Source organism: Silene latifolia, chromosome 6 (genome assembly GCF_048544455.1).
Source record: "Silene latifolia isolate original U9 population chromosome 6, ASM4854445v1, whole genome shotgun sequence".
Lineage (NCBI taxonomy): Eukaryota > Viridiplantae > Streptophyta > Magnoliopsida > Caryophyllales > Caryophyllaceae > Silene > Silene latifolia.
The window spans coordinates 9,224,018-9,239,673 of NC_133531.1; the positions used below are offsets into that span (position 1 = coordinate 9,224,018).

General features: G+C 35.4%; 1 protein-coding gene across 1 annotated transcript; it reads left to right on the forward strand.

The window, feature by feature from the left end:
* Nucleotides 1–10,716: 10,716 nt before the first annotated feature.
* LOC141587491 (uncharacterized) lies at nt 10,717–12,384 on the forward strand. Its single transcript, XM_074408974.1, has 3 exons — nt 10,717–10,762; nt 11,114–11,446; nt 11,543–12,384. Exons 1-3 carry the CDS (start codon nt 10,717–10,719, stop codon nt 12,382–12,384), a joined length of 1,221 nt encoding a protein of 406 aa, XP_074265075.1.
* The last annotated feature ends 3,272 nt before the right edge of the window (nt 12,385–15,656 follow it).

The window sequence follows — 15,656 nt, forward strand, 5'->3', positions numbered from 1 at the left end:
GGGTGTACATCCCGATTCGACGTGCGCCAAAGACAAAGACGCACCCAAGACTCGACTACTAAGGAGACCGAGTACCCCAATCGCGAACAAAGACGAAAGTGGCGGAAAGACTAAGATAAGACTCACTTGCCAAAGACAAAGACAAAGTGGCCCAAAAGCCATACTTGCGTAACAAAGACAAGTAGGCCAAAACCGTTGCCTGCGTAACAAAGACAAGTAGGTCAAACCCGCGCTTGCCAGAACAGCACAAGCAGGGCAAAAAGTATGTCAAGCACGTACGATGGTAATATGGCATTTCTACAAGAATACGACTCTTACAAGTAATTATTTATAATAACCTTTTCATGCACATGGGACGGGATTATTAATGTCACACTCATACTTATGGCTTGCATCTTACCATAAGTACGGATGGGAACATCAGTCCCGACGATCATATCGCAACTAGAGGGCCTATGGCTCACCCCAAGATCCGATGGAGGACCAAGACTCTCACCACGAAAAGATCAAGACATTATCAATGACCCTTCACAAATAATTATTTAACAATAAATATCTCATACTTGTCTTATACAGATAAATATTTCATTTTATAATTTATCATGTCGGTTAAAAGAAATATAATGAATGATAATGAATAAATCACGTTATGTGAAACTACGGGGTAAAATGTGACCAAGTCCAAGTGACCCACTTATGAGCCCAATAAACAAATTATAAGGAGTCCATTAATTAAATCACTTTAAGCCCAACAACAAGGCAAGCCCAATTAAATATGTAAAACAAGCCCAATTAAATGTATAAACAAGCCCAACATACTCATGTACAAACCAACCATTAAATCATATTGAACCCCAAACAATTGATCATGTGAGAAAATGTATATATATATAACGAACAATATTTAACGGGTTGCGTCGTATAAAGCACGAGACGGGAATTAAACGATTTACGCATACCAAATTTGGCGCCGAAAGTACCCATAATATGAGTGTGGCCCATTGACTACAAGTCAAGCCCAACAAATACAATATGGTGAGCCCAAAGACTATAGGAAAGTGAGCCCACCATGCAAAACACAACTAGCCCAACAACATTCACTAAATGAATGAGTTTTAAGGCCAAAGAAAGAAGGCAAGGTAGTCACGGCCACCAAATCAGTCCCGCAAGTCGCGTCAAGACAGTCCCAAGAGCAGGTCGAAACAGGTCACCATAGCGGCTGCAAACACCGCCAACACGGTCTACAACCACCACCAAAAGCAGGCTATAAGAGCCCCAGTGTAGGCTGTAACTAGCCGACCAACACGGTCTTCAGTTTGTGCTTTGTGTGATCGACACCAAAGTAGGAATTTGATAAATTTGGTTTGATATCCTACACTTATTACCAAAAAGTCCTCTAGTGCAGTTTTACTTGTAATTAGTTACGCCCTGGGACCCAAGGACCTGAGAAATGCTAGAAATATAATCCTATTTGATTAATAATCTAACGAACGCATTTTCCATTAAGCGTGCCAAAGCTAGTAACTAGCCGACCAACAAGCACCCTGTTGACCACCCAAAACAGAGTCCAACAACCCTTTCGCGACCACGAAACATAGTCCCAAAAACAGTCAAGTCGACTCAAAGTTTATACGAAAATGAAAGCAGCGTTGAGACGGAAATAAAGCACGTTAATTACATGATTAACGGTCACTGCCATTGCTCCAACAATACTCGAGTTTATCGTGTAAAACAACCAATTTGTATCCGTCATTGAGAGCCATCATCCGAGCTCAAACCACCGAAGCTCACGATGGAGCCCGGGACTCAAACAGCCTCAACCCAGCATCAATATGACACGCAAAATTTATCATACAAACGAAATAAAAGTAAAGAAATAAACTTTATTCGAAAGGAACATATAAAACGACACAACAAGACGGAAATATCGACTTATTGTCGAGTAACCTATCACCGTTACCTGTTTATGAGCTCTTAAACGTCCAAGGAACCATCCAAGGGTGATTCTAAACCCAAAAATGGAAGATATTAGCCCAGAAACCGCATCCACGAAAGATGGTCGAAATGAAACCGGATGAAAGCTGGGTTCTTTCTTGTACATAAAGGATGAGGACGAGATGGGGAAGCTATTGGTGCAAAAATAATGAGATTTGGTTGAGGAATGAAGGCGGGATCTGAGTTTTTGGAGGTCGAAAAATGGTGGTTCTTTGTTTATGCTGCGTGTTTGTCTTTCGCAGGGAAAAAGGAAGAAGAAAAGGGGGGTGGGGACGGGTGCTAGGAAACAACAACAATAAATATCAATAATAATAATAATAATATATAATAATAATAATAATAATATAAAAGTAGAGTGTGGGGGGATAGGATATGTGTTGTCGACATACGATTGGTCCGTGTTAAGATAAGATTCTCAAATAAAATGTGATTGATCTAATGTTAGGCAGGATTTAAGATTTTAATTATTACTTATTACGGTCATTATTATTATCCGTCAAAAATACGTATACATATATTATTATATAAATCGTGCCTTAAAAATAGAATTTAATCGTACGTATTTTTTTATAAAAATGAGCTTTTATATAATACGTTTATAAAAATCGTGTTTGACATAAAATTAATTAAATAAAATAATTCAAAAATATATAACAAAATAATTAAACGGTTTAATAAATTTTAAGCGTCGAGAAAGGAAATTCGCGGGTGTTACAATCACCCCAACTTTTAAAAAGTTTCGTCTCTAAACTTGAAAGTAAAAATGAAAGGTTGTATAAAATAAAACTGGAACTTGGAATCGGTAACCAAAACGTTTAAAAAGGTTACTTATCGTAAGAATTAAAAATTCTTTCAAAAGTTTCAATTTTTTTTTTTTTTTTTTTTTTTGAGAACCCGATCGAATCGCTGAATCATTTGTATAAATCAAAAATCAAAATACTTTCAAAAACATTAATGAAGAGTTTTCAAAAGTATAAGTCTCATTCATGGAACGAAATTGCTTCTTTATAAATGTACACAAGAACGCTAACCTTCCAAGTCACGAGACAAATTAAAAACGAAAATCACTCGTCGACAAGAGTAGAACAAGTTATCAAACGTCTTCAATAACGAGTTCTAACATCCGATCAACGTCAAAATCAAAAGGAAAAGTAATTCACTCAAATTTTCTCATGTGAAAGCCATATTAGAAATGAATATTTCACCTTTAAACTCAAGAGGGAGTTAAATTCACGAAAATATAGTATTAAACTTTGACAAAAATTATCATAAATAGATCAAAGTTAGCATAAATTGGATAAAACCTAAAGAAATCTCGGGTTTAGCAATTGAAATCATGATAAATAAGTTTATATTCCAAGGACAAGTAAGGAATTGAATCAAATTTTCACTTTCAAAATTTTAAAATAGGCAAGGTTTTGCCAAAGTAACATCAACTTTTAGCAACGAATCAAAAATAATAGCATGAAATGTTTAGGAATTGGACAAAAGAAAAGCAATTTAGACAACATAAATACAGTGCACGCTAATGAGTCCTAACTTTACCGACAAAAGAGCTATGATGAATTTCATAGGGCAAGGTTCGAGGTCAAATCAACAAGGATGTCAAAGATAGAGTTTTATAGGTTACTAGCATCAAACTTAAAAGAGGAGCAAGATGAAACGAGGAAGAGAGGTATGAACGATAACGCTTATGATCAAAGAAGACGGGTACTAGACAACAAGGAAACGCCAAGTACTCAAACTTCAAACAACAACATCATTCTAAGCGGTTCTGAAAATTTCTTAACAACAAAACTTATAATCACAACATTCCTAAGAATTTCCTCAAAGCACTCATGTTACTTCATCCTAAGCAATTTCTGAAACAAAATACTCCACTATAAGTGTGATTTCACTACTCCAAATTCTCGAACATCCACAAACAACTTCCACAAGATCAAGGTCGAGGTTTCCAACAAAGCTATACTCATATCCAACTAGCGTTAACCATACTATTATCCTTTCTAGCTATTAAAACAAGCGCTAAGACTTTCCAATAATTTAGCTTAGTCTCACTCTCATACCGTACCTCAAGTAGTAATCAAGATCACTCACTTAGACTAACTAATAATCCCATAATTAGCATTTCTCATATGGTAACATATACATTATCAAGCTCTCATGTCCAAAGTGATTACGAAAGTCAATCATAAACTCAACTTACTTAGTCAATCCTATATCCTCATTCCACCATTCAATTTCATCCATATTAAGCCAAGTACTAAGCACTAGTATCCCAAGACATAAACAACAAGCCAAGTTCTATAACCTGAGTAACCAATGCAACTCACACTTGACACACAGAATCCACCAATCAACTATACTCACTCTATCAAGGATCTAGGTATAAGAACCATCAAGTATGTCTCATCACACTACCTAAGTCTTTCCAACATCAATCCTCTCAAAACCAGGTTTAAGGGTCAAACACAACAATCTCCTCAAAAGTCAAATTTTCCAACCAAGGTCATCATTCCTCAAAAGAAAGCGTACCATCAAAAGGCGTTAAGGGAGGATAAGCAAGGAACAAAGGTCAAGTTAGGAGTCTCAGAGTAACTTTCAAAGTAAAACGGAAGAGAGTTTAGAAGGAGGATAAGCACCGAGGGATAAAGAATAAGGCAAGATACACAAGAACGAGAAACATCTTCAAGGAAGTAGAAGCATTCTTCAAAGGTTGAACAAATCTTTAATCCTCAGCAATAGGCACCAAATCTTGATCTTCACGTTGGTAGGTCTACGGTCGTTAATCCAAGGGCACAACAATTATAGAATGACAATCAACAAACATGTTAGAACCTAACAAAGAACAAACACACTACAGACTACCACCTTAGGTCCTTAAGTCTACCCATCTCTCATTCATTATTCAAGGTCAAGTTCAAATTAAATTTGGGGTACACGTGTGTGCGTCGGTAGCAACATAGGCTCCAGGAGCGTATAACAACTGCCTCCGATCACCACACGGTCGCAGGGTTGCTCTGATACCACTTGTAACACCCCGGCCCAAACCGGGTCGGGAGCGGTTACTTATGATAGCCCACCAGGCTGTGTACATGGCCCACAGATCAACACGGGTCCTTTACAGCGCATTTTGTCCTCACTCATGCGCATCCCGGAAACCTTCCCAGGAGGTCACCCATCCTAAGACTACTCCCAGTCAAGCACGCTTAACTTTGGAGTTCTTTCGCATGGATGACCATAAAAGAAAGTGCACTTTGTTGATATGAGTAGTACTTCCAATCCCTTTAAGCACTAGTCATTTAAGCTTATCACTGGACCTCTTCAATTACCGTGGGGTGTTACAACGTAGTAGTTAAATATGTTTAGTTAAGTGCTCAACTAAGGCTCTGTTTGGTAAAACTAACTGAAAAAGTAGCTGAAACCTGAAAAGGTACCTGAAAACTGAAAAGCTAACTGAAACCTGAAAATGTAGCTGATAAGGTAGCTGAAAATTAAGAACTGATAAGGTAACTGATTATATGAAAAAAGTGTTTGGCAAATTAACTGAAAAGGTAGTTTATTTGGATGAAATGACGAAAAAGAATATAATAACTATTTAATATTATAGATTGAAAGGGCAAAAAGGGAATATAAATTAGAATTAGGTACCTGAAATCCCAAATGCTACTCTAGGTAGCAGTTCATTTCAGATAACATTTTTGGACAAATAAGCTACTTGCCAAACACTTGCAAAAATATAAGCTACCTGAAATTTTGGTCAAATAAACTACTTTGACCAAATAAGGTACCTGAAATGCTCTGCCAAACAGAGCCTAAAGCTCCTAATGACTCTCAGATTTTAATAAAAGTATAAGCACACAATGATTCTATTTTTTTTACTTAAATTTTAGGTATCAATGAATTTAGTTAAGTGATTTACTGAATCTCCTAATGACCTTAGATTCTACATTAATTTTATTTTTTTACTTAAATAATTTTTAAGTATCAATGAATGACTCGGTGCATGCTAAATTGAGTTTGGAAACCAATTAGACTTCTTGCACTAATACTATGGAGTAGGAGCTGTTAAGATTTTATATAACACTATAATACGGATTATTATGGAGTAAGAGCTCTTAAGATTTAATATAACACTAATAAAGCTACTCTATAAGAATGCAAATTACAACGCATACTAATTCCCTTCTTATTTAAATTTATGGCACATGAATATCTCAAAAGTGTTGACAATGGAATCAACAACATCGACAACATCCTCCATAACACAGTGCTAGGCAAACTGTATCAAGAGAGTAGAAGATATCGTCAAATTGTGAATAAGAGATTAGCTTCCATTATAATAGTATAAATTGTAGCTTATGAAAAATCTTCAAGAGTATTGTATGTAAATAGAATTTTACTCATATAATTAAGCACATAAACCAATCTAATTTAAAACCAATACATTCACCGATTATAAGAGGTAGTTCTGTAACACTATATTTGTTGGTACAACAAAAAAACACGTACTCAGTAACACTATATTTTTGACACAGTTTTTTTTATATTGTGGCATAGTCTTAGAGTCTTAGAAGACGTGCTCGTTAATTAACACTATATTTCTAGGGTCAAGGGAGAAGTAGTTCGTACCATACATGTCATATCTTTTTCTCTCTACTGCTGGTGCTTTTCTGTCAATATGGATCAAGTTCCAAGGTTTCTCAAACTGCCGCTGATCAAATAACAACACGGTAAAAACACAATTATCATGCCTACATCGTTAAGATCATTAATAATAACACAATAATAATAGTAACAATTATACAATAAAAACGAGCATAAAAATTATGTAATTCAAATAGTGTATGTAGCAAGGGATAAAGGGTTGAAGGATTAACAATTTTATGATCATATAAAGTCATAAGAAAGAACCAATTTAGATCTTATAATTATTCAACAGAAGTAGTTCTATGAATTGTTGATTTTGTGTAAACTGTAAACAATGCGTTCGACTTGATATCGCGTACAAACTAGCACGATTTTAAATTTAGAGGTTCTTAGCCGGACATTTCTGGCAACACTACTGTCTAACCTATTTGTTATACTCCCTCCTATTCTACATAAACTTCCCTCTTTCCTTTTCCATCTATTCACAATTCCTTCCCTATTTCCTTATTTAGAAAAGTTTTATACTTATTTTAATCACCTTACCCCACAACAATACCCCACCTCACCCTACAACAATACTTATTTTAATCAACTTACCCCACAACAATACTTATTTTAATCACTTCACCCACAATAATACCCCACAATACCTTCCCTCTCTCCAATTACCAACCCCACTACAATACTTTACCTTATTTTAATTCCCCTCCTTAATTCTAGTGCCCCCCATGAATAGGGAGGATTATGTAGAATAGGAGGGAGTACTTTTTAACATTATGAACAGCGAAAGTTGCTCGGACACGCTTTAAGAAAAAGCAAAAGAGGACGATTGGAGGGTATTTTGGCGGCATTCCATGCGAAACCCTACACAAGATTGCGCTAATGCTACCGTTCACCTCAATCATACAGCTGCGCCGTTCTAGTAAGTTTTGGTACAACCGTCTGATGGACCCTAAGTTTATTGATCTGCATTTGACTCGTGCACTTCAGAAACCCCCTGGCTATCTTTTTACTCCGAACTATGAATGTTCTCAAGGGAGACGGGAAATTTATACTGTCGAACAATCAGGAGGTCATATCAGTACCTCCGAGATCTTTGAGTACTCGATTAAGTGGGAAGCTAATAAACGGAATAAGTTTCAGTCAAGCGGAGGTTTGATGTGTGTGTATTCGACTCAGTCGAATTGCTTCCGTATCTTCAATCCAAATATAGGAGAAGAAATTCAAGTTCACAATGTTCCTGTATTCAAAAAATGTCGTCATTGGTGGTTCTTCTGTTATTCACCGTCCACCAAAGAATATAAGATTCTCAAAATTGGCGTATTATTAAGAAATAACAATATCGAATCAACTGTTGGTTCGATTTGCACAGTCGGCTCAAACAATTGGAGAAAAATCAAGAAGAATATTCCCCATCATCAGGATTTCAATTACGTTGCTGAATGTCAAGGGAATCTGTTTTGGATAAAAAACCGATCTGTAGTTTGGTTTGATATTGCTTCCGAGGAATTTCACGTGATTCCGGGCCCTCCACGTGATGATACTCTTGTTAAAGGTCCGGTACGTCCGTGTGCAGGTATACTAATAGCGCATCTTATAAACATGGGTTACACTGTAGGATGTATACAAGATTACAGGCTTTGGATGTTGGAAGACAAAACCAAGGGTATATGGATAAGCAGGTACGAGTTTTCAAATCCTTTGTTGTATAGAAATCTCCATATTGCAGGTGTGTCCGAGAATGGCGGTTTGTTTGGCTTCATTAGACGATCGGCCAACTTGTTTCGACAAGATATGGGGTGTACAGAGGTCGAGAAAATTACTTTGGACGATTCTTTCGAAAGAATAGCGTATGTTGCTCCTCATGTCAGAAGTTTTGTGTCTCCTCTTAGAATCATGGAAATGGGAAATAAGCAAATCAGTGATCAGTGTGATGTCACGGATAATGTACCAGATCTTACAGTTGCGGACTCGCAGGAACGTACAAAGCGACGAAAGCTGAAAAAGCGACAACGTTAAAATGAGATTTCATTTCAGAAAATGCTTACTTATATAGACTAGTTTTTAGACCTGGAAACGGGTCAATCGGGTCAGATCGTTCGGTTCAGGTTATTTCATTTTCGTTTACTCGACGACTACAAAGTATTGCTAGTATGTCATTTGCTTGAATTGTTTGGATTGATTTTTTACTAATTTGGCAAGATTTTTCACTAATTTAGCAAGAATTTTTATTACAGTGACCAAATTTTTGTCTAATTTGTCCAAAACTTGCAATTTGGCGGTTTTGGACAAAAACTAATAAATAGTTGGTAGTTTCTCGCAAAATTGAAAAATGTTAAATTATTAGATAAAGAGCAGGCATTCAACGAAAAACCAAATGAAAAGAGCAAGCATTCAAAGAGAAGAAAGTTCATTCGATTGATTTATGGTTTCATTCTGATTCAAAAGGCTAGAGATGATTCCGTTTGTAATATTGGAGTGTAACATAGAGCCGTCTTATGGCTTGCTACTAGTGAATTATACGTGTGATTGGAAGTTGGGACACCAGTCTCCATTTTTAACCGAAAACCTATCCTCTAAAAGTACATTCGCTAATTTGAATATGAATTTTCAGCGGTCCAAAAGCACATTTTGGTAAACCTTTCGTTGAAAAATAAATCTAAAATTAGTTGAATTTCACTTTTACTCAAAGTTATATGGGTCTAACTACGCGTATTTGGAACTTAGGTAAATAAACTCGTAGCGAAAAAAACAAGTGTTGATCGCCACTTTCACAATTATAATGAAATTCATGGGCCTATGATCTAGATAGTATCTCAGCTGCCCGCTAATTTTTTGTAAAATTGTTTATTATCTCATTCAATAAAAGCTGCGTTTTTATATAAAAATAATAATCCCCCTTATACTAAAAGAATAAGAACTTACTAAAATTTTCCCGCCTAAATGAATAATTCTATAATTAGACTTCATTATATCATATCTACAAGTAGGCCCTACTATTCCAATTTCCAAAGAATAAATAATATTTTTTCAATTTGCATAGACATATATTAATAAGATATTCTGATTTTGTTACATGAATAATTCTATAATATTTTTTCCCGCCTAAATGAATAATTCTATAATTAGACTAAAAAAGTTTGAACATTACTAATACTTTTTTTATCTCTTAATAACAAACATTACTAATACACTAATAGTAAATTTTATGAGAGGATTTCAAATGGAGTCATACACGGTATAATTGTTAAATTCTCTAATATCTCTAACTAAAAAACCGCGCATTCGCGCGGGATCTATACTAGTACTAATTAAAAGAATAAGAAATCTCTCAAATTTTCCCGCCTAAATGAATTTGGCTATAATTAGGCTTTCATTATATCATATCTCTAATTGGGCTTTTATTATATCATATCTATAATTGGGCTTTTATTATGTTATATCTACAACTTGATTATACTGAACTTTCCCTTTTCCACCGATTAATACAAAACATTAATAATAATAAATTTTACAATTAAATTTCAAATTGAGTTAAATATCAATTGTATAATTGTTATTTTCCTTAATATTCCTATCTAAAAAACCGCACATTCGCGCGGGATCTATACTAGTAGTAATATTAATAAAAGTTGCGTTTGATATTATCTTAATAAAAGTTGTGCCTTCATAATAAATAATCGGAGTAATAATAATACGAGGAGTCAATAGATTATTTTTATTTCCAAAAATAATAATAATAATAATAATGCGATGAGTCAATAAATTATTTTTATTTCCAAAAAAAAATAGTCATACCAGAGTATTTAACCAGCGCCCTAAGTCTCATCATAGTTGCCATTGAAGGTACATTCAAACTTCCATATATGTATTTTTTTTTGACGTAATTCGTATATGCTTTGCTATTTAGGAACTTGACACTAAGATAATCCTTCTCTTAAGGTGACACTAAATTGTATATTGCGAGAAAATATTGGTTCGAAAATTTAATAACCCAGTTGTCAATTTCTTTTATCTACGGAGTATTAGTGTTGTGATTTTGTTCTAATCGAAGTGTTAGGAATTACCAGCATGGCTTCCATGGCGACAATACCCGTAATACAAGGCCAAAATCCAGGTAAATTCGCTATTAAATCCCGTTATTTTTAATCAGCTACATACTTCGTACTTAATTGTGCTTCTGAGAAAGATTAATTATTTGAAAGATTTATGTTTTACTAAAACAAGGTCATATTGCATAATTGCATGTATCCGTTACCCCTTAATCTGAGAGTAATACTCCTGTATAACGCGAGGAGCGTTTTTGAAATCGGGTACTCGTTTTTTTGGCATGTATATTAAGGCTCTATAGTTGGGCCGGGTGTATAAATCGGATTGAGTGGTAGATGGTGTATGTAATAGCTTACGCTTTAATATTTCTGACTACGCTACTGTCTAATTTATCTCTTGTTGTTAATATTATGATCAGTGGAAGTTGCTGAGACAAGCCTTAAAAAGAAGCGAAAGTGGGCGACAGTTGGAGGGTGTTTTGATCGCCTTCCATGTGAAATCCTGCAAAACATTGCTCTGATGCTACCGTTCACCTCAATCAAAATGTTGAGACGCTCGAGTAAGTATTGGTACAATCTTCTAACGGACCCTAAGTTTGTAAATCTGCATTTGAGATGCTCACTCCAGAAACCGCCTGGCTATCTTTTTACTGCATCTTACGATAGAAGACGTCGAAAGAAACTAAATTGTTACTTTGTGGAAGAATCGAAAGCTCATCTCAATACCTCCAAGATCTTCGAGTACTCAGCAGGTACGTGCTTTGAGATTCGGTGTCAATCAAGCGGAAGTTTGATGTGTGTCTATTCAAGGCAATCGAATTGCTTTCGTGTTTTCAATCCTGATATAGGAGAGGAAGTTCAAGTCTCAGGTTTTTCTAAACCTAAAAATTGGTCTAAGTTACCATCGTGGTTCTTTGGTTATTCACCGTCCACCAATGAGTATAAGATTCTTGAACTCAGGACACGAAAAACTACGGATTTACCAACTTCATTAGCTGTGGGTGCAATTACCACACTTGGTTCCAACTTATGGAGAGATATACAGGATGTCCCATTCCCACTTAATATATTTCATTACTACCGTTCTTTTGAATGTCAGGGGAATCTGTTTTGGATGAACGGGTCTAATTTAGTTTCGTTTGATCTTGCCTCCGAAAAATTTCATGAGATACCTGGCCCTCCACGCAATCTTGTTGATATAACACTCGATCCTGAAAATTTAATGAAGGAAACTCTTGTAAGCATGAGTCACACAGTAGGGTATGTAAGGGATAACAGACTGTGGGTGCTGGAAAACAAAATCAAGGGCATATGGATAAAAAGGTACGATTTTTCAGGCCCTCCGCTGTCCAATTATGATCGGCTTACTGGTATTTCGGAGAATGGCGGTGTGTTTGGGCACGCGGAATTCACAATGAACGTTTTTAGCCATGACATGGGATGTACAGGCTTCAAGGTCATGAATATTGAGTTGGAAAAAGAACGTAAAGGCAGATCATCTCCGAGATGTGTACAGTGCATTGCTCCTCATGTCAGAAGTTTAGTTTCTCCGGTTAGGATTATTGAAAACGGAAGGAAGTCTAATCCCAAGAGAAAATGGGTATTAGACAGGTTGAAGTTGGGTGACGATGCTACTGAAGATGATCTTTTCGACACTATTTATCAAGTCTTAAATGCATCTGACGAGTAGCGACCTGTAGCGAAGAAAGCGATGACCGTATGTTGGGAATTATTTTAAAAATTATACTCTATATATTAATTTACTTGGATTCTTATGTTTGCGCCGAACAATTCAACATAATATAAAGAGTTAAATTAGACCGTGGTAATGTTGTTGTTGTTATTATTGTTCTGATTATGGTATACTACTAAAATCTCGGCAGTATCCTCGTCAGAGACAAAGAGGAACTACATGAGTCCATGACGATGCCTAAAACCCTGAAGCAGAGCTCCCAGCTAGAGCTGACAAACTTGACCCGACCTGACAAAGCCGCCCAAAAACTGACCAGATAGAACGTGAACCCCATACAACCCTACTTGACCTGACCCAAACCCGACCTGATTGCCACTTCTAACTATTCCCGGCACTTTCTTCAACAAGGTAGTTAAGAGTTACGGAGTTATTTATAAGGACACACCGGAACCTCTTTTTGAATGCCTTTACGAAGCTTAATTAGCTGCAAATTTACATTGTTTTGTAAAGAAATTTATCTCTTTGTTTCTTTCTTTGCAAGAGTATTGCAATGAATTTCATTACGGCCTCAAACAGTTATACAATAGAGTACAATATAGTGAATGTAGAGAAAAAATCGGAACTAAACTAAACAAAAAAGGTACTCTATAAGCTATAGTTTGCAGCGATTTAAACAATCAAGCCACCGTCTATCATAACAGATTAACAGCAAATGTATTCGCACAGTTTCTTGCAACATAACAACATTATCTCGATTTTTTTGCCAAAATAGACGATTGTCACTAATTATTTAACAAAATGGGTCGAGTTTGAAATTAATTAACCAAAATGGGTCCACGTCATACCCAGGGGCGGAACCAGGAATGAATTTCCTCTAAGGCTAGATTTATATATAGACAATTGAAAGTTTGAAAATTGAAACATATTGGTTAAGGACAAATTAAAATCGTTGGCAGATCCATGTTTAAATTTATGAGTCCTAGGACACTCGAAAAGTGAGGTTTTGTGTATTTTGTCCAATTTATAAGCTAAATAAAATAAAATTTATGCATTTTACGCAAATATTGCCTTACTATTTGATTGCAACCCCCATAGATAGAACATTACGAACTCACTATTGAGCATATGTTATACCACGATAATATACCATGAACGGTAATTCTTGTGTGAGACAGTCTCACACTACTAAGACAGAATCATTATATAAAAAGACAACTCATTTATTAGCACTAAACTCATTTATTAGCACTAAATAAACAATTTTGGCCAAGAATAGATGATGGGGATAAGTAGGGTTCATAAGTGCGAGTTGAGAATGACATTAAATGTGAGATTTAAAAATGAAAAAGTGGACCAAAAATTACTTTAGTGGGAATCGAACTCAAGCATACATAACTAGTAACCAACACAATTACCAACTGCGCTAAACTTTGCTCATGCATTAGATGTGCACTAAATTTTATTTGTAAATTTATCTAGGGCTATAGCCCTAGTAAAATAAGGCTAGATCCGCCCCTGGTCATACCCGAAACTAGGTTTGTATCTAAGTCGCCATCTCGATCAGCGACCGTGCCCAAAGTGTAACCAAACCTGAGTTTTGCTATTAATATCATGCAGCTTCAAATTGCCATCTCGGCTGGCGATCTCGCCAAGCACCTTGGCGACTAGAAAAGTCCAGTATTTGAGCCAACTTTTGATGAAAGTTTGAATGTCTCAGATGCAAATCGCCATGGAGGTTGGCGACTGGAATTTTTTTTTTTAAAAAAATTTGGGGATTACTGATACAGTGGGAAGGAGAGGGAATCCCAAATATGACTTCGAACATAATCGCCAACCGACCTGGCGACTTGAACCCTTCACATTTAGCTTCGTCTACATCGAGCCTACGTAGACCCATTTTCGACAATTAATTTGAGACTCGACCCATTTCGCTAACTAATTAGTGAAAATCGCCCATTTTGAAAACGGGTTCCATTATCTTGGTAATGTATTCTCACGACAATTCGCAACATACAGTCCTCACCTTCTTCACTTGGGATCGTTACTTGTCATATGCATTCAAGACTTCATACATAAGATTTATAACCCGACAATGATTAAGCTTAATATTGATTCAAATGATAATGATTACGCATACCTTGGTGCGTTTTACAATACTTAATAAAAAGAGTAAATAAATAAGTAGTAGTCGGAAACTAAACTTATTGGTAAGAAATTTGAAATAGTATTAGTTTCGCTTTTGACCCGACTCGATACCGGCCCAACTCTATAAACTAATGGAACATTCTACATGGTATCCTCTATGTTTTTTTGGTTTTCTAACAGATACCCCTCCTTTTCCACTAAAAAACTTGACGGCCTATAATTCATGGTCATATGTGTGGAACGTGAAGACTCTTTTGTTTAAAAATATTGTCTTTACGAAATCTTCGATTTGAAAAAAAATATATTACACTCAATGAACTTGTAGCCAGAGTTATGGCCGGTCAAACAAGAAATAATAATATTCATGCATATATTTTTGAATTAGTTTTTTTTCAAGTTATTTTAATGTCAACTATGTTTTTTTAACTAATGTTAAAATATATAAAATTAATTAAGTTTACTTGATAATGAGGTTAATAGGTTATTAAGTGACAATAAAATAATAACTTACATATTGAGTGGCAAATGGCAATGATAGAAAATAATAATTTACAATGGCAATTTTAGAAAAATAAAGTTTTACAATGACATTAGATACTTTTAACTCTGAGAAGTTCGTAGCTAAGAATTATAGACACTCAAAGATTTTTAACTTAAAAATAGAACCCTACAATATGAAAAAACATAGGGTATCACATAAAAATTAATTTGAAAAAGAAACTTACCCGACTGTTACATCTAAACCGGGTAATGAATTGCACACTGGCTCACTAAAATGAATGGAAATAGGAAAAAAAAAATCAAGGTGAAGTTATAAACCGTAAACTACTTTTTAACTCTTAGCAAGAAGATATATAAAATACTCATTGCTTCAAAATTCTATTTAGTCGGGTATTAAAGTATTTACCAATTATATCCGACATATGATCAGGTCGGGACGTCTGCCTGCGTGTTATTAAGTCCGAGTAATATGTTTTATATAATTTTCCGGTATTTATCGGTTATTTAATTACTTCTTTGGTCGGGTATATATTTTTCTTGTCGAGTTTTAACCGCTCGGGTCTTATTAGGCTCATATTATAACGTTTACCAGATATGATTGACTATCGAGTCATGTTGGGTCA